General features: G+C 48.8%; 1 protein-coding gene across 2 annotated transcripts in view; it reads right to left on the bottom strand.

Annotated features, from left to right (window-relative positions):
* The window catches only part of LOC144173553 (cytochrome P450 4V2-like), an 88,014-nt gene that overhangs the window by 7,634 nt on the left and 59,535 nt on the right, over positions 1-20,845 (bottom strand). For both annotated transcript variants that reach the window (XM_077701931.1, XM_077701930.1), the window contains exons 8-9: positions 7,037-7,210; positions 6,199-6,265 (exon numbers count right to left, since the gene is read on the bottom strand). In XM_077701931.1, the coding sequence (XP_077558057.1) occupies positions 6,199-6,265; positions 7,037-7,210 (241 nt within the window). The remainder of the gene's footprint in view (positions 1-6,198; positions 6,266-7,036; positions 7,211-20,845) is intronic.

Here is a 20,845-nt window from a genome sequence, read left to right as displayed (position 1 = left end):
ATCCGCTCTAGCAATCAATTGGCGATGTCCGCATTGCATACCCACGTGGGGGATTGGCCAGGAATCTCCTCGTCTTCCTTGGCAACGGAGGGAGATGGGCGCGCGCTGCCTGGCCGCTGACACGGCACATACCCACGTGGGGGATTCGCCAGGAATCGGGCGTGAGAAGGGCTAGTACAGCCGCTTAAAGGAGTACTGACACGAAATTTCAAAGCTGAGATCCGCTCTAGCAATCAAGTACAACGACAATACAAATAGGTGTCTGTTAATAAATGCATCTTTCTTTCTTTGTAGTTGTGTGTGTGTGTGTGATCTCTCTTTTCGCGAACATTACCGAACCGCGCAAATTCAACTCGTGCATTCGCTGTTTCACATTCTTCCCCTCGGGGAAATGCGGGGAATTTTTCTAGTTTATGAACCCCCCCCCCCCTTTCCCAGAGCCATTGAGACACCCCCCCCTTGATTCGATGCCTGGGGAAATACGGAGGAGACAATGGAGGAGAGTCGCGCATGCGCGCACTTGCGCGCCACGGAGCAGTTGTTAATGCAGAGTGACGCAGCGAAGCGCGCCCAAACAAGTGCGCCAGCTGTGGTATGCTAATGAGCCGGAGTGAGAGTGTTGCACAGAGATGTGGGAGAGAAGAACGGAGGAGGGATGCGGACGGACGGCGCGACGACGATGCAGGAGGGACATGCCTCAGAGCAAGACATGCGTCGCATCTAATAAAAATAAAGGAGCAGCGAAAGTAGTGACAAAAAAATTATACCATCTCCCCGAAGAGAACTATGTGGTGATGCAAAGCAGAATTGTTGGCGTCCATTCAGCTCATCGGACGGTGCAGCGTGTCTTAACCGAAGCAGCAACTGAGGAAGCGGCGCGCGGACCGGGTTTATTATGCAGAGCAGATGGAGTGGAGAGGAGGAGATGAGAGAGGAGACGCGCATGCGCACTTATCGCGAAGCTGGCGTGTTGCCGTTATGTTCAGTGATCTGGTGTTTAGTAGCGCCAGAGGGAATCCCAAGCCCGGGTCCCCACCGGTGGCAAAGGCACGCAAGTACTGTTGTGTTACGGTGAGTAGGCGGTGGTGCTCAAGGCGCCGAAACTCGTTCATCATGTTTTTGTCGATGTCGTCTCTGTGGTAGAATCGGTAGTCTCCGTCAGCGTTGGTGAGGTAAAGGTTCTTGGTGCACCGGCTGAGAGCAACGTACACGCCTTCGTCTTCGCAGCTTTGTCTTCTCCTTCTTCTTCAGCGGTTCCCCTACGGGAAGTAGTAGTAGTAGTAGTAGTAGTAGTAACTTTATTTGAGCTGGAGGCGTTTTCAGACGCCAGACGGAGCGGTTCCCAGGTCGCGGGAACCGTATTGGGCCAGCAGCTCCTGACCCCTGGCCGTTAGCGCGAGTAGGGTCGGCAGGGCGGGGCTGGACAGCAAGGTCTCCCATCGCTCGTGGAGTGGGGTAGGGGGGGTGGAGGGATGGTGGGGGGTATAGGGGCCTTGGGTTCAGTGCACTCCGCCAGTATGTGTGCGAGCGTGCCGCTGTTTGTTTTACAGAATGGGCAGCGGTCCCCCTCGTGTTCAGGGTAAAATGTATGCAACAGGACGGGGTGGGCTAGTGACCCCGCCTGGATGCGCCTGAGTATTGTCTGCTGCTCCCTGGTCAGGGTGCGGTGTGGCTCGGGGAGGGTACGCCGATCGTCTTTGTATTCGTTCGTAATTTCTTTATATGTGAGTGCCGGAGTTGGGGTGTCCGTGTCCTGCCCTGCCCGGAGGGTCATTGCTCGGGCGTGGTAGTCAGCGATGACGTTGCCGGCTACCTTTGTATGGGCAGGCACCCATCTGAGCTCTATGGCTCGGCCCGGTGCCCTCTTTTTCGATAGTATTGTGGCTGCCTCTGAGGAGATCACCCCCTTTCTGAAACCGCTGTAGGCTTTCTTTGAGTCAGTGACCACCACCCCGACGCCCGGTTGAACGAGCGCCAGGGCTATATATGGCCACTTCCTCCGCTGTCGTGGGCTCCTTAGTCTTTACCGCCGCGCTGTTGATGAGTCGTTCTGCATCGGTGACCACCACGGCTGCGCGATTGCTTCCTTTCACAGGAGAGGCGTCTACGTAGAGCACTCCATTTTCTTGTTGTAGATGCTGGGACACTGCTTTGGCTCGAGCCTGCCTCCTACCGTCGTCCTTGCCCGGGGCCATGTTCCGGGGTAGGGGCTTTGTCTTTAAGCCTACGGGAAGATGACGACGGTGGTTGAACGTGAAGCTTTCTTGTGATGGATTCTTTGGTTGGCCAATCCCTAGGGGCATCCTGTCAAAATCATCATCAGAAGCGCTGCGGACAGGGCGAGAGCAACGTACACACCCTCGTCTTCGCAGCTGTCTTCTTCTCCTTCTTCGTCTTCAGCGGTTCCCCTACGGGAAGATGACGACGGTGGTTGAACACGAAGCTATCTCGTGATGGATTCTTTGGTTGGCCAGTCCCTAGGGGCATTCTGTCACAATCATCATCAGAGGCGCTGCGGACGGGGCACGGACGCGATACATCCCCCCGAGGAAGAGACGCTATAACATCCTCCTTTAAAGTTTTCAGGTCGTCGTTTCCATTGACGTTCAGCTTCGCGTGCCTTCGTTGTATCAGTAGCTTCTTGACGTAGTTTCAATGAGTCAAGGACATAAGGCGCGTTCGTAGCACTTGCTCCTGTCTCGGTTTTTTAGCGCAGTGGGAAGAGCACCGCGTACCTCCCTTTGCGGCCAGGTAGTCGTGGGATCGAAACCGGGTGCCGCTAACTATTTCTTTTTTTATAGTGTAGGGGGAGAGGTGCGGACAACCGACTGACGCCGGACATAGCACCGACCAAGAGATGCTTTGCATCTAAAACGTGAATAAAAAACTCTCGCGAACAGACTAACCTTGTAACGCCCCGCATTTGCGCAGAAGTGAATAATTGCGCGAATAGCGATAATTGATCAAACTGAATCTTCAAAACAAAAAAATACAAAACCTAGAACGAAATTATAACAGTGAACTTACGGATTCAAAAATATGAGTTCTATACATTTCCCGCGCAAAACGAAGAAAATAATAAAAAGCGATGTCAAAGATTAGCCACGGAAGCAAGAATAAAAAAAATCATGAAAACTGAACAAAGTGTAACTCCCTGCCTTTACGCAAAATATGTATAATTGGCGGAGTTAAAAAGTGTAATTAATCGTTATAATAGTGTGAACGGAGACGACTGGTCGTACGGAATATTTAAAGAGCCAAAAGCAGGAAATAATTAGTTATAAAAGCTAGCTTACAAAATAAAACAAAATCCTCATTCATATGCCTCCTCCAAAAAAGGAAGACAAAAAGAAAAAAACACTGGAAAGAACTACAGAAACACGTACAAAAATATCGTGATAACAACCAACCGTGTAAATCCTTGCCTTTGCATAAAGTGCATATTTTGCGTGATAAGATCTTTAATATATTCAATATAACGTAAATGGAGCTAATTAATTGAATGAACTTGAAAACAGAAGAGACAACAAAAAATTACCAATTTTGAAACTGATCTTACAAAATAAAAAAAAATAGCGAGTTAGAACTTGTAATTGTTGAGTTTATATGGAACCACCAATGTAGCTGCGTCATCTGCCTGCGAAAGTGTACAGGCGAAAATCATTCTCAATTGCAAATAGATACAAATAATAAGTAGCACATTCCACGATAATTATATGCTACGATACATCGTGTAGTTTTTACAGACTATTATTTGCTATTCTTAACTGCCGCGCAAATGCACTATATTAGTTCACAAAGCGCTTAATAAAACCTCGCAAATACTCAATGGCACTGCATCTAAATGGACGGTGGTGTCTGAATGTGTCACCATTGGTTTGTGTCGGACTTGCATGCTTACCATTTTCTAAGCCTGCCTTAAAAAGCCGCGGTAACATGCATACCAATCAGAAACAATCCTAATATTGCATTTTTGCGACAGATGCTTATGCGAGTCGCCACTCCTGTAAATATTGTACGGTGAGGAAGACAGGGGTTTTTTAAGGGCGCAGCGTGTAAATACACATCGACAAATCTAAAAAAATCAAAATATGGAAGCGAAACCGCACTATAGAGCGCCAGAATCAAGTACGCTTCGCTCGTAAGATTCCTGCTTAACCTGTGTACGTGGGCGCCTCATATTATTAAGTTAACCATAACAAATTTGTTGGTTATTGTCTTGTACCTGTAATTTTAAACCTGGTTGCTCGACCCAATTTGACTGCACGGAGCGAAAACGCGCGTTTCCTCGCTTGCGCCAAGCTGCCCCCGACTAGTTGATACATAGGTGGCGAGCGCCGCGGTGCGGTGGAAGACGCGGCCACATTCCCTTTTCAACTTACGCTGTCTCCGGCCGATTGGGACGGCCGGAGCAAAACGCGTGCGGGGTGATCGCGGAGGCCATGCCTGGAGACGAGTGGCCTCACGATGCGGCTGTAGCCCGGACAGCAATGACTGAGTGATGTGCATGGACTGACAGCCCTATCTCTTATTTTTATCCTGTCTTTATGACTTTCTCTATGTCTCTTTCTATCATCTCTCTGCCCTTATACTTCCCTTCCCCCGCACGGGGTTGTATGCAGGTGAGCTCAATGCGGAGCTCAAAATATCCCCAGTTCACTTCCTTTACTTTTCCTTTCACACACACCACAACCGACTTCTTCATCAACTTGGAAAGGACCTTCTTGCGTCTACTCTGCTCACTCATCCGCCTAAAAACTGTACCGGCTCTCTGCTTTTCTGGAGGGGGAAGAGTGGTGTGGCTACCGACAATCGCGGTAGCCCTTGCAACACCGACGACGTGGATGTAGGTACTTACCCTACCGGGCACCGCACAAAGGCAGCGGTAATGTTGGCAAGACCCGTGGGACACTAGCTGAGCGTGACGGGAATTGAGACAATCGCAAGGGATAGGCAGTCTACTTGCCGGGACTCTGACGAACAAACACTAGGAAATGTTCCTCGGGCGACTCGAGGCCGTCCTTGCAGCCACGGTTTGCTGTGAAAACCCCTAACCAGAGTATATGCATTGTAACCGAGAAATTGAAGTCTAAGGTGGCATGAATTCTGTTAGCGATTACCTGCAGACGTCTGACAGTAAACTGTAGGGCTTTAAATTTTAACGCTCCTCATTTCACCTTTCTCATGGATTGCAATGATGTGCGCATTCTTCTAAGATTCCGGAACACTCGGGGTCATTAGTCATTGCGTATACAGGTTTACCAGTTTTCCAGTACAATTTAAGCGGTCTGCCGTTATCGGATCTCGCCAGGTGCTTTGACACTTGCATTTCTTTCAAAGCCTTCTTTACTTCTTTCGTTGCTGGTGGGATGTCTACGTCCTCTGAACTACTTCCTCGTTCGCTATTATCCTGGATGTCGAGGCTACTGTGCAGATCTCTATATAACTCTTCGGTTACAGCTGACATTGCCTTGATGTATTTAAGTGCATCCATGTGATTTCTCCCCATGTTTTGTGAAGACGACTCTTCACTGCTTTCAGGCGGCCTCCGTTCTTTACAGCATCTCAACCACCTCCCTATTATACTTCCGTATGTCCGCTGTCTTACGCTTATTAACTTCAGAAGCTCTGCTAGTTCTATTTTGTCAGCTGGAGTGAAGACTCATGATTTGCCGTTTCCAAATTAAATTGTTCGTCTCCTTGGAAACTTTCCCATTATCCTGTCTTGCAATCGTACCTCCGAATTCTACTGGACACTCGGTGATAATGCGAGTAAGATTGTCGGCCGCTTCCTGTGACGTAAACTGTGCCTCATCGGTTACAGTTGAATATCGGTTCTCCAGGGCGTTCCTGAATTCTTCAACTTCCCGTGTTACTGTGAGCTCAATTATCGGGTTCTCTCGTACTAGCTTGTTACAGTTCCTCTTCAAATCTAGCCTAAGTATTGATTTACGTGCCCACAATTTTATCATTTTACTTTTGAACGCGTAAACGTAGCCCTCCTTATCCAATAGGTGTGCAAACAGACAATCGAAATGCGCGAAATACTTCATGAACGCTACATGAAAAACGTAATCTTGAACATTGGCGTGCTATGTAGATGAATTTTAGGTCTGCGTCTTGTTTTTTGCGTCCTTTTAGTGAAAGACATGTGTAGAAATTGGCACACGCAGCAAATGAACAAATAAAAGGCCGTACCGATTGCAATGTCTGTCGTTAGCTTACGGCTTATAATTGGCACCGGGGGATACAGTCGGAGCGTTTCCTGCGAAAGAGAGAGAAAAGGGTGCAGAATGGTAAGTAAGCACTTTTAAATTAGGAAAGGATGTGTTTTAAGGGCTTGTTGGTACATCATATCGTTCAAAAACAGAACGGAAGATGGGACTAAGGAAGGAACAGACTACACAAGCGCTGACTTTCAACTACAGTAATTCGGCCAGTTGGGTAGCGATTCGCAGATCACGATGAAACCGCTGATATCCCCTTACAGGTGGGGCTTCACCGAAATAGGCAGCATGGAGGCAGTCCATGAAGAAAGTGATTTGGTTCCACGCGTCAGAACGCAAAACATTTGATACCGCCTGAATGCTTCTCCCTCGTCGGCACCCTAGCCCCTTCCAAAGGGCACGGAATGCGGTTGTGCCGTATCTTACGTCCTGAGGCGTGGAACAAACTTAAGTGCTTGGTTTTAAATGAGTGGGGATGTGTTGCGTTTTTCGATTCCAATGAACGGGAAAGAATGACTGCGACAAATGAAAATTCTCCGTAATTGAATTTGCATTGAATGACGGCAACTATGGCGCAACACTATAGGTTGCAATTTCAGGGCTGGCTGTCAGATAATTCACAAGGGCTGCATTTATATATCGCACACCCTTTCGAAGTGCGGCTCCTGAAAAGGATCCTATCTTCTTGCGGAGATATTACAGATAACACGCAAAATGTGCGCGAGGTTAACGTGCACGCATTCCCGCTACATGTTACTCCCGAGGATGGTGAAAAGCAAGGTCAGCGCTATGGCGGTACAGTATGTCACCTTTAGTACAGACTCCATGTACGTGAGTTCCTTCAGCTCGTCGGTCGTAACGGGCTTGTACCAGTCCTCTCCGCAGACCAAGTCGATTTCTTCGTGCACCTTAGCCTGAATTTCTGGATGGAGGCCGAGCAGGTGGAGAGCGTGCGCGATGTTGTTTGCAGTCGGGTCGAATCCCTGCGAATGGCACATGATGAACTTCAAGGCCGTCTTATCATGGGGCATTTTAGACAGGCTCGTCGAAAAAGCTCAGACTGAGCATGAAGCGGAACGGCAAAGTTCCGGGTTCCAGCATTACGGGGATCCCCAATTTACCTGATTCGTAGCGCTCTGCGGCGGAGGCGATAGCGGTAATTTTCTCTGCCGTGCAGTGCCCTGCGCTCTTGCCGTGGAGCAGGCGCTTCACAGGGATGGTCACGGCGCCTCCTCAAACGTAACTGTTTGACCTCAGTGCCGAGAGGCTGGCGCGGCTGCGCGGGTGAATGGACCCTCTCTTTTGTATTGAGCCGGCCACAACAGCGAAAATGAGTACGTTGGTTTAGAGCATTGCACCATCGCGGGCTTACCCGAAATCCACGGCAAGCCCACACCCCGACTTTTGAGTCAGTCTCGACTTTTTTGTGTGAACACAATTGCACACGATTCGCATTTAGTGTTCCGCACGGCAGCTCCCTACTCAGCCGCCCGACCCAGTCTAAAATCACAACAGGAATACCACAAAAACCTAGCAATAATTCCTGTTGTAGGACAAAAAACATTGTTGTGACAACAGAAGTCCTGTTGTTACGACACACATTTCTGTCGTAACGACAAAGTCAATTTGTCAGCGACAAACATTCCTGTAATCACAACACAACTGACATTTCCGCTACTCTTCCCAATGGACAATACCAATCAAATCATGTGCAACTACTGATGGAACATCAGGATCACGACAAGACATAAATTTGGTACGACTGCACTTCAAAATCGGGGCACGAATACGACACGCGACAGAACACCAGAAGCGCGACACGAAAATACGACAAGACAACAGGACGACACGGGAAAATACAACAAACTACAGAAATTATTCTTTGCCGTCTTTTCAATGCAGAGCATTTCAGTAACTCGCGATGTCACCCACATTGACTTCCGCAGTCCGCACCGCACCCCTCCGTACTACATAAAAAAAAATACTATCCGGCGCCCGGTTTGGATCCCTCGACCCTGCGGGCGGAACGCAATGTACATGGTGCTCTACCCACTGCGCCACAAAGCCGACACAGAATGGGACGCTACGAACGCGCCTTATATCGTTGACTCATTCAAATTACTGCTGACAAGCGCTCTCTCGTCAGCAGTTACCACAAGTGCAAAAACATTAACGTAACGCAAACTACTTGACGTTGTGCGCCCCCGGAAATGCTCTGCATGTGATCGTTCCCCTCGCGAGGGGGATGTTTCACTGCGTCTTCTCTCGGTCGCGCGACCTGTGGCGCCATCTGGCGGAGGCGCGGCACAACTCGTAGCACTTTCTTTGAAAAAGCGCCTCGAAAGCGCGGCAAATATGAAATAGGGATGACGCCCTTTCGAGGCAATCCGCCGACGCGGCTGCTTTGTGTACAGACTCGGCGGCGAGCGTCCCGGGATTCTGGTGCCGACCGAACCCCATTTTTTAGCGGGCGTTCATATAACGCCCCCGTTTTCACTACTACCGGCTTCATAGTATCCTACTGTCGACAAGAACACAATGTAAAAGGTAGGTGAAAACTTTGCTTGTGGTCGACAGCCGCTGCAAAACAGGCAGGCTATAAAGCAGCAAGTCTTCAACATAAGCCATGGAGAGAAGCACCATCGATCGACAGTCACTGCCCCATTGACTTCCGGCAAGGTATACCCATTGACTTGCGCCGCCGCGGAAATGCGAGTGCGTAGTCTCCGAACCTCAGGGGCCCAGGAGAGGTTTCCATCCATGGTTATCCTGAGGTATCTTTGAATGTGCACATAAGGCAGGCAACGGCCCCCTAGGATTAATGGGTACTGAGTCATCAGCTTGCGGGTGAATGCCATGGCAACGCTCTTCTCAAGTGAGAGGCGGAGGCCCTTCGGTGCAAGGTATTTTGACTCCAAAAGCACACTTTTAGATGCGATTCTTCCGCTCGGTCCGCGGGGCTAAACAATATACAAGCGGCAGTACGCGGAAATGCCCGGATGGGCCACTATAATAATTACACGAATGGGTAAAACCTTGCTATCGTTAACTTGCCATAATTAGGTAGTTCACCATGAATTTGTACACCATTAGGAAATCCCACCTGCTTTTAAGTCATGGGCTCTTCCCGGAGGCGAGCCATTATGGAAAACGGCTGCAAGCGGTGCTGTACTGGAATTATTCCGAACAAATTGTGCCAAGATGACGTGCGGAAAGGACTGATTACTCATGGGAAATATTGTGTGACAGTTCCAAAGAATAGCCATCTGTCGCACTTTCACATAAACTAGCGGAAGTACATGGTGATGTCGTGGGGGGCCACTATACTATTGATGCTAATGGGTATAATGCGTGTTCAGTTATTTCTCACATGTCATAAGTAGGTAGTTCACCGTGAAGTGCTACACAATTAAGAAGTCCCACCTGCTGTCAATGAATCGGCTCCTACCAGAGACGTGTGGTAATTTAAAAGCCTGGAGCTCGCGTTTTACTGGAACCCTCCCGAAAGAAATTGCACCAAGATGGCGAAGATGTATGGATACGAGTATAAGTATGAATGTGAACCAACTAGCCGAACAACATTCTTTGATGTAACGCTGAAACGACTACTTACCATGATCTTCCGAAAAGAAACCAGGGCAAAACGAAGAGGGACTACAAAAAGCGCTTGTTTGTAGTACCTCCCCTTGTTGTCCCTGTTCTGTTTTCGCGCTGTGAAGCCCGTGAATTACCAACTAGCCGAAACCCTCACGCTTTTAAACTACTCACCAATCTCAGTACGTATTAACGATATTTATCTGCAGCTATAAACCTAAGTGCCCTACTGACTGACTCCCTCAGTGAAGCATCAACGCCCAACCATAGCTGCTAGACTTGAAATTTGACTAGCTAGACTTGAGACTTGAAATTTTTTGGTTATATTGTGAGACCCAGTGACTACACTCCCGGTACTTTGGGTTATGTTACCAGCGCTTCTTCGTAATCACCCACTATCATCAGTGCTAGCCCCGATGGGCTCGGCATCATCACCTTTAAAATATCATCATCACCGCTTGGTCTTTTTTCCTTGGCCCGAGTGTTGCAATAAACGGCCGCGCCAACCGTCGTCTCTCAAGTGGTGGCACGTGCGTCTTGACCCCTCGTCCTCCATCTCTGAGACGTATACTCTGAGAAACGTACCCTCGTTCTCAATCTCTGAGACGTGAGACGTCTGAGACCCCTCGTCCTCTATCCTTGTGAGACGTACAGGTCGTACATTGAAGATGTTTCCTGTGCCGAAAGGCCAACAAAGACATGACGGGGGCTGAACGCGTGCGCCACATCTTGAATGGGATCGGCCAGTTCACCTTTAATGCCCTGGCCCTTCAAAAGCCGACTACCGTTTCGGATGTGAAGACAACGTGCCAACGCCTGGACGACCTTCAGTCGATCCGTCTCCAGCAGGGTACCCTGGCCCGGAACAGCGGCGATGACGTCCTCCGAGCTCTAATACGCGAACTGATTCGGGAAGGACTTGACGGCCGCACCTCTGTGCACGTTTCTTCTACCAGCCCCTACTCGTCGGCTACACGTAATCTGCGAGAGATCATTAGAGAGGAGCCTGCCGCGTCAACTCACGAAAAAATTCCCGCCGATCTTACCCCTCCCCTATTCACGCCATCATATTCCGATGTGGCTGGGAGGCCGCCTCTGTCCATGGCAGGCGTCCCCGCCGCCCAACCAGTTCCTAGCTATGTGGCAGCGGTCAACCCGCTCCCTGCGACGCAGCCTTACTATCCAGCATGGGGACCACAGCGCCCTCAGCCCTCTTTCAACCGGCCGGTGTGTTTCTACTGCGGAATTCGCGTGCACATTTCGCGGCTCTCTAGGAGGCGTTTGATTGATGAGCGACGTGGCTACGACACGTACGAACGTGACCGACCAAACCTTCGTTACGGCTACCGCCAAAGGGTTTACCCATCTCCGCTACGGTGGTCCTCTCCTCCTGCCACTTCCGAATCCCCAACCAATTCTCGTGCATCGCGATGTCGTTCACCATCACCATTTCCACGATCTGTATCTCCGCTTCGCCCTGTCATGCATGACACCACCCACCTCCCAGAAAACTAAGTCATGCAGTTTTGGAGGGGAAACTGCATCTATCGGGACGTTAACAACTCCTCCATAACACCCATGGAACTTGTTGTTAGTATCAGTTGAAGATAACGATATCGGAGCTTTGGTGGACACTGGAGCAAGTATTTCTATTTTTCGAGATGACCTTTGTGAGAGACCACGAAAGGTATGAACCCCATACAGTGGCCATTTATTACGTGGTGCGAACGACACGTCCATCCTGACTGCTGACTTCTGAACGGTACGCGTTTCTATCGATGGGCTGTGTCATCACATTTAGTGTGCGGTGATCTCGGAGTGCCCCTATAAGCTTATTCTTGGTTGGGACTTTCTTTCGTCGACTTCCGCTGTTATTTGTTGCCGCACTCCTGCTATTAGCATCAGAGACACTCATCACTCAGCTGGCCCGGAAACAAGTACGACATGTCTGGTGCTACACACCAATCACGTTGTGCCCGCCCGCCAAGAGCACATTCTTTCAGTTTCCGCAGACAAAATCGTTGACGGCGATGTGCTGGCCATCCCATGCGGCCGCTTCCTTTCACGAGGTCTTGCTGTAGACGCTTGTCTGGTACGATTTTCCCGAAGGCACGCCTTTATCCCTGTACGTAATACGACTTCTGAAGCGGTTCTGCTCCCGCAGGGCTGCTCGATTGCTTCTGTTTCTGCCGACGATGTATCCATCCTTCCGTCTGGTACTCCTTCCCTTGCCAGTGGGCCTTCCACGACCGTTTCCTCTAAGTCGTCTTTTGCGGTCACCATCGGTACGGACCTTACCCCATCGCAGCAATTCTCAGTACTGGAACTTTTACACAAGCATCGTGCCTCGTTCGACACGCATTCAACGTTTCTTTTACGCACCCTGCAGCTACGCCTCGCACCAAAACTGATAGATCAACTATTTTTCACCGCCGCCCGTACCGAGTCTCCCCTTCAGAACGGCAAGTAATTGAGGAGAACGTGAACGACATGCTGAGCGCAACGTTATTCGGCCCTCACCCAGTCCTTGGTCTTCCCCAGTCGCCCTGGTGGAGACAAAAACTCCCACCTACCCTCGCGGGGACCCCTGTGTAGATGCGACGCATAGGGGGTTCACGTTGCAGGGTTGGACAGCGGAGGAACGGCGCTGGAACGATGGAGCGGAGCGGGGCAGGCACCGCGTTTTATAGTGCGCATAACGGTGAGGGGACGCTCCGGCGCCAGTGCGTCTGCCGCGGCTATGACGCAACACAATCCAACACAATCCAATTTAATCCAATTCAATCTAAATCCAATCCAATCCAACCCAAGCCAACCCAAGCCAAGCCAAGCCAATCCATTCGAATCCAATCCAATGCCCCTCGCGAGAGAGGGGCATCGGAGAGGAGAGGGGGTGAGCGGCGGAGAGCGCAGCTCGCGCGGCGAGGAGAATGGGGGAGGGGCGGACGACAACAACGCCGACGACGCTGCATGGACAAGGTGAGTGAATGAGATGCAGTCGCATCTAAAAGATGGTCCCGTGCGTTTTGTGTAGATTATCGGGCCCTCACAAAATTACCCGAAAGGATGTGTATCCTATGCCCCGTATCGACGAAGCCCTTGACTGCCTTCAAGGAGCCGAATACTTTTCCAGCGTTGACTTGTGTTCTGGCTAATGGCAGATTCCGCTGCACGAGTCCGACAAGGCAAAGACAGCGTTTGCTACTCCCGACGGCCTACATGAATTTAATGTCATGCCGTTCGGCTTGTGCAATGCCCCAAGAACTTTTGAGCGGATGATGGACTCAGGGCTCAGAGGACTGAAATGGAAGACTTGTTTCTGCTGTCTTCACGACGTCGTTGTGTTTTCCTCGACATTTTCTGAGCATCTCCAACGCTTGGACGAAGTGCTTACGTGCATCCCCAATGCTGGACTTCAGCTCAACTAAAAAAATGTGGTTTTGCGACCAAAACTATCAAGGTACTCGGCCATGTCGTTAGCTAGGACGGGATAGGACCCGACCCCGACAAAACCGCTGCCGTTGTCGGATTTCCGCGTCCATGCCAACAAAAAGATCTACGTAGTTTTCTCGGGTTGGCCTCGTATTTCCGCCACTTTGTCCGGAACTTTGCCACCATTGCGGGCCCCGTCAACCAGCTCCTACAGTCCGGCACAGCTTACGTTTGGTCGAATGAGTCCTAACAAGCCTTTGAGGCATTGAAAGCCGCCCTAATGTCTAGCCCGGTACTCTGCCACTTTGATGAAAGCAAGCCTGCCATCCTCCACACAGACGCAAGTGGCCACGGAATCGGCGCTGTTCTTCAACGTGATGCTCAGCTCCGGGAGAGGGTCGCTTCCTATGCTAGTCGTTCGTTGACACTGGCCGAGAAGAATTACTTCATTACAGAACAGGAGTGCCTTGCAATCGTTTGGGCTGCTCAAATATTCCGTCCTTACCTCCATGGCCGCCACTTTACAGTGGTCACAGATCACCATGCACTATGCTGGCTATTCTCCATAAAAAACTTGTCTGCGCGCCTTAGTCGTTGGGTTCTCCGCATCCAACAATACGGTTTTTCCGTGACATATAAGTCCGGAAAGAAGCATACGGACGCAGACGCTCTGTCTCGTTGCCCATTGTCTTCTCCGTCGACTGCTCTCCGGGAAGGCTTCGACCATGATGTTTCTTTGGCACCCATCACTTTTCCTAGGGATTCTTAGCACCCCCTGGTGTGTGACAGGTCTGACCGCCGCCGTGGTCAGTTGCTTCGCAGCCGCTCGGGACTGAGTGCCGAGGGTTAATTGGCGTATTGATGGGAGGTTGTGGCCGTTACTACACCAGGGTGGCCCTGGTGAGGGAGTGCATTACCGGCAATGGTCGCCGGGGTCAGGCCGCACCCCAAGCCCCTTTAAGCAGTTCCACCAACACGCGGATTTTTTTAACCCGGTGGGAATTTTCCGGCACCGGGATTCGAACCACGGTCCTTCTGCACGCGAGGCGGGTGTTCTACCTCTACGCCATCGCAGCCGAGGGTGCTAAGAATCCCTGGATCCGGACAGGCCGCCAATGGAATCTGAACCTGGCAACGTTTAACGCGCAAACCTTGTCTGTTGAAGCAAGTCTCGAGGTGTTGTTCGAGGAATTAGAGGGCATAAATGGGATGTAATAGGGCTTAGCGAGGTTAGGAGGGCAGGCGAAGCCTTTAAGGTGCTGAAAAATGGACACGTCCTATGTTACCGCGGTCTAGAGGACAGAAGAGAACTGGGAGTGGGATTTCTTGTCAATAAAAGCATAGCTGGCAACATAGACGAATACTATAGCATTAACGAAAGGGCAGCATATCTTGTAATTAGGCTCAATAAGAGGTACAAGCTTAAGGTGGTGCAGGGCTATGCGCCCACATCCATCCACGACGACCAAGTAGTGGAACGCTTCTATGAAGATGTGGAATCGGCAATTGCTAAAGTAAAAACACAGTATACCGTAGTTATGGGGGACTACAATGCTAAAGTAGGCAAGAATCAGGCTAGAGACAAGACAGTTGGGAACTATGGTCTGGGCTGTAGAAATAGCAGGGGGGACCTACTAGTTGAGTTTGCAGAACGGAATAACCTACACATAATGAATACCTTCTTCTGTAAACGGGAGAGTCGGAAGTGGACCGGGAGGAGCCCTAATGGGGAGCACAAAAATGAAATAGACTTCATATTATGCGATACCCCTGGGGTCGTGCAGGATGTGGAAGTGCTGGGAAGGGTAAGGTGTAGGGACCACCGTAAGGTAAGATCTCGAATTAGGCTAGACTTGAGGAGGGACCGCAACAAGCTAGTACGAAAGAAGCCGATAAATGAGCTAACAGTAAGACATAAAGTAGAAGAATTCAGGATCGCGCTGCAGAACCGATATTCCGTCCTTAACGAGAAAGCCGAGCCTACGACACAGGAAGTTAGCGACAACCTTACGCGCATTATGACGGAGTGCGCAAAAGAAGTCGGGGCCACAAATGGCTGGACAGGATACTGGTAAACTTTCACAGGAGACGAAAGATCTAATCAGGAAGCGCCAAAACATGAGAATCTCTACCGCAGCTGACAGAATAGAATTAGCCGAGCTCTCGAAGTTAATCAATAAGCGCAAGACAACGTACATACGGAAGTATAATATGGAGAAGATCGAATACGCTGTAAAGAACGGAGGTAGCCTGAAAGCAGTGAAGAGACGTCTTGGCGTGGGGAAAAATCAGATGCATGCACTTAAGGATAAGCAAGGCAATGTCTTCACAAATAGGGATAAAATAGTCGCAGTGGCCGAGGAGTTCTTTAGGGATCTATACAGTAGCCGGGACATACAGGATAATGCCGAACCAGACAGTAGTTCAGAGGAGATAGACATCCCACCAGTAACGACCGAAGAAGTAAGGAAGGCTTTGAAAGAAATGAAAGGGTGCAAAGCACCTGGTGAGGATCAGATAACAGCAGACCTCTTGAAGGATGGCGGAGAAATTGTACTTGAAAAACTGGCGAACCTGTATACGCAATGCCTAATGACGGCAATGGTACCGGAATCTTGGAAGAACGCGAACATCATCCTAATACATAAGAAAGGCGACATGAAGGACTTGAAAAATTACAGGCCGATCAGCTTACTGTCAGTCGTCTACAAGGTATTTACCAAGGTAATTGCTATCCGAATCTCTGCAACCTTAGATTTCAGTCAACCTAAGAACAAGCAGGGTTCCGTAAAGGTTATTCAACAATGGACCATGTTCACACGATCAATCAGGGGATAGAGAAGTGCGCTGAGAATACTGAACCCCTATATATAGCCTTCATAGAATATGAGAAAGCATTTGACTCGGTCGAAACCCTAGCAGTCATTCAGGCATTACGGAACCAGGGAGTAGATGAGCATTATGTAAGAATACTAGGGGATATCGGCAATGGGTCTACAGCTACCATCATCCTCCATAGGGAGAGCAGCAAAATACCTATAAGGAAGGGTGTCAGACAAGAAGACACAATCTCTCCTATGTTATTCACAGCATACTCACAAGAAGTATTCAGAACGTTGGATTGGGAACAGGTGGGAGTAAGGGTTAATGGAGAATACCTCAGTAACATCAGATTTGCTGATGACGTTGCCTTGCTAAGTAACTCGAGGGACGAATTGCAAATCATGCTTTCCGCACTGGGCGAACAGAGTAGAACCGTGGGCCTGAAAATTAATATGCAGAAAACTAAAGTAATGATCAATAATCTCGGGACAGCACAGCAGTTTGAGATAGGTGGCAAGGCAGTGGAAGTGGTAAGCGAATATATCTACTTAGGCCAAGTTGTGACCCCAGATCCCAACCATGAGACAGAGATAATTAGAAGGATCAGAATGGGGTGGGGTGCATATGGCAGACATTCTCAGATAATGAATAGCAGCCTACCATTGTCACTGAAGAGGAAAGTGTATGACAGCTGCATCTTACCGGTACCCACCTACGGGGCAGAAACTTGGAGGCTCACTAAGAGGGTTCAACTTAAATTGAGAACGACTCAGCGGGCAATGCAGCTGAAAATGATAGGTGTAACATTAAGGGACAAGAAGAGAGCGGAGTGGGTCAGGGAGCAAACTGGTGTTAAAGACATATTAGTAGAAATTAAGAAGAGGAAATGGACGTGGGCAGGGCATGTAATGCGAAGGCAAGATAACCGCTGGTCATTAAGGGTAACAGAGTGGATCCCTAGATAAGGCGAGCGGTGCAGGGGGCGGCAGAAAGTTAGATGGGCAGATGAGATCATGAAGTCTGCGGGGATAAATTGGTCACAGGTGGCACAGGACCGAGATAATTGGAGAATAATGAGAGAGGTCTTTGCCCTGCAGTGGGCGTAGATAGGCTGGTGATGATAATGATGACTTTTCCTAGCACTGTTGGACACGGTGACTTGCCCTCGCTACAGCGGGCAGATGCATACTGCCGCCCCATCATGGACTACCTCGACGGTCGTGTGCCTCCCCCGACTAGCAGTGCACGTCGTCAACTTGCCAAGTTTCAACTCCTCGATGGTGTCTTTACCGCCAAAGTTACCATCCTAATGGCAACAAAAGGGTCCCTGTAGTACCTGGTCCACTTCGACGTCGTATCCTCGAAGAATATCACGATGCGGCAACCGATGGGCACCTTGGTTTTGCAAAAACATACGAGCAATACGTAGCTGCTACTTTTGGCCTGGCCTCTCTACAGCTGTGGCCAAGTACATCCGCTCGTGCACCTCTTGCCAGCACCGCAAACGTTCGACTACTCCTCCGACTGGACTACTGCGGCCTCTTCCTTGTCCTTCGGCTCCCTTTGAGAGCTTGGGCATCAACTTCTTTGGACCGCTACCTGCGACCCAATGTGGATATCGATGGAAAGTTACCGCTGTAGATCATTTGACTAGATACGCCGAAACTGCGCCCATTCGCTCTGGCACCGCCGCGGAAGTGTCAGACTTCATCCAGCACATTATTTTGAGCCATGGAGCTCCACGCGTTCTTCTGAGCGACCGTGGCAGGGTTTTTCTCTGAACCGTTGTTGAAGAGCTTCTGCGTGCTTTGAACACCGTGCACAAAACACCGTCCAGCTACCATACCCAGACGAACGGTCTTACCAAGCGATTTCATCGAACACTCTCGGACATGCTCTCTAAGTACATTAGTCCTGATCATCGCAACTGGAACGTTATTCCACCCTTGGTAACCTTCGTTTAGAACTCCGCAAAGCAAAAGACTACCGGTTATTCACCATTCTTTCTCGTCTTTGGCTGCTCACCATCGATTACTTTCGAATCGAGTTTTTTCTACGCTCCTGTCTCCTGTGATACACCATCTCATGAGCAGTACGTTTCGCGGCTCGCCCACTGCCGAGACCTCGCACGACGTCGAACAGAAATTCAGCAGCACGAACGGAAAACCCGCTATGACGTGAACCACCGCTCTGTGTGGTTCCGGCCCGGGGATGAAGTAATGCTATGGACACCCGTTCACGTCCACGGACTGTGCGAGAAGTTCCTCCACCGTTTTCTTGGCCAAAACCAAATCTTAGAAGACACTTCTCCTGTCAATTATCGCATCAAGCCGGTAATTCCGCCTACACACCCCCGTCGTCGTGTTACTGAAATCGTTTATGTATCCCGGCTGAAGCCATTCAACTGCCGTACGACATACTGACTCGCGACCACGAGGCCGCTTGAGCTCGCTGAGGGGAAATTATGTGAGACCCAGTGACTACGATTCCAGTAATTTGGGTTATGTTACCAGCACTTCTTCGTAATCACCCACTATCATCAGTGCTAGCCCCGATGGGCTCCGCATCATCATCACCTGTAAATAATCATCATCACCGCTTGGTCTTTTTTCCTTGGCCCGAGTGTTAGCATAAAAGGCCACGCCAATCATCGTCTCTCAATATTCCTGTCATGGCGTAGGGGCTCACTAGGGCAGGTTTTTTCCAATTGAACTGCTAACCGAGTAAACAGGAGAAATGGCCTTTTCGTGAATTTGTGATTATCTCCCGAACCCGCTCACATATTAAAGTGATTTTTGCTGATATCTGTGGCCTTTAGAATATCCTGAACCATCTCCACTAAGGTGAAACCTGGCCAGCGCAATACACGCAGTGTATAACCGTATTGAAAGATTGTAAGTCTTTTTCTTGCCAAGGCGCGCGCTGATTTGGCGCCGGAGAAATGCGGCTGGCATTAGCAATCACTCGATTGCTGAAGCGTTGGCGCCCTGTCTTGCGTTGAACCGGATTTAAGCAATTCAATGAGTGACAGGCTGGCCGTAAGTTGTCTTCGTGTCAAACGCCGCTGCATGCAAAGATGTCTGCTTTACAGGAAAAAAACTGGCGCTTGGCACCAATTTTGAGACCGAATTAAACACATTTTTGTTATTAATGCAATGAAATCCTGATTATTCCTGTATTTTGATTTAGTTTAGGTCATGCTAGTTCGTTTTGAACCGGTTTTATCTATTGCACACGTGTTGTTCGACCATCCTTTGACAAGTTTGTTTACCGTGACAACATGAGACGACGACAGGAGACGCCGACAGCTTGAGCTCCTGAGGTGCTTCACTACTAAAAGTTGTTTGCAGGTTTCGGCCTAACCAACACTATTGGGCGATACTGCATTTCGGAACAAATAGGATGTTGTTGGAGATTCACCAATAAATGTTTCACTGATTGTATTATCCCTGTGGTTTTTGCTAATAAGTGTTATTCATACAAATGTTACTCATACCCATATCGCAGGAGTTTAAAATAGCTCTTCAAAACGAATTTGGGTTTCTAAACGTGCCCAATGAGGTCGGTGTAGATAGGCTAAATTATAATTTAAAAACGACAATCCGAAAATTAGCAGAAGCTTTGAGAGAAGCAGCTGGTAGGCAACAAACTGAAAAACCAACTGAGAAAACAAAGGAAATTATTGCCAAACGAAAGAATGTGAAAGTGTTAAGTAGGGCGGATCGGATTTTTCGTGAACTTATGATTTTCTGTCTTTATTATTCATACATATTTTTTTGTATTTTGTTGCATGCATTCATGTGAAATCGAAGCATGTTACCCCGTACTTGTAGACATTTTTCATCAACTTACCCTGTGCTATTGCTAAGCTGATTGTACAATGACTGTTCGCAATGTATTGGACATTACAATCTATACTAATCCGGTTATGTATGTTAGATGCCATTATTTTGCTTTTAAACTTCGTAGTTTTCTAGTCCTTTTTACTTATTAGATTTTATTTTTGACTGTTTATCTGTCAGCCGCTGATATATTTCAGTGCCGCCTCTCTTTTCCCTCTCAGTGTGCAAGCACAAGGGCTTCGGCTCTTCCTGGACACCGTAATAAAGATTGATTGATTGATTGATTAATTTTTAATTGATTGATTGATGGTTGGATTCTTATTTTACAAATCCACAAAACCAGGTATCAGGATTTCGCCCTGCGATGCCGTTAAGAGGGCGAAAAGAGTTTTTTGAAACGACGCACCCGGCGAGCCAAAGTATCTTAACAGGTGATGGCAGTGCCTAATCAAACTGCTGCTAAAAACGGCTGCAGTCTTTATGAGTATATTGTGACCATGGTGTGGTCGCTGAATACTGCTGAAAATTTTAAGCGTTAGTTCACTAAGGGAGTGAAAAACGTGAAATAATTTTTCAGATCTTAGTTTTTTTTATTCCAGGCCACTTAGAATATTGACCTGGTTTTTCTTGGTGTAGGTAACTAACTCGGGTATCTAAACACTGTTCTACAACATTTTTTCATAACACCCACCCAATAGGCACAACCAGGATTTGAGGAAAAGTGCGTGTTTTACACATACCTGAATAACTATATAGCCAGCCCATTAATATATCCAATCGGTTTTTCATTGGAAATGCTGCCCATACAGTTGTAAACAAAATCATTTCAGGATCTTGTTTTAACACGCGTATAAAAAGTCCTGCGGGATTTTTAAGTTACACCCGTCGGGACGCGGAATTCAGTTTCCCGCGTTTGCATAGCGCTCG

The sequence above is a fragment of the Haemaphysalis longicornis genome, unplaced genomic scaffold (assembly GCF_048455015.1).
Source record: "Haemaphysalis longicornis isolate Haplotype H1 unplaced genomic scaffold, Haemaphysalis longicornis Haplotype H1 scaffold_3, whole genome shotgun sequence".
Taxonomy (NCBI): domain Eukaryota; kingdom Metazoa; phylum Arthropoda; class Arachnida; order Ixodida; family Ixodidae; genus Haemaphysalis; species Haemaphysalis longicornis.
This window is presented reverse-complemented; position numbering and strand designations above follow the sequence as displayed.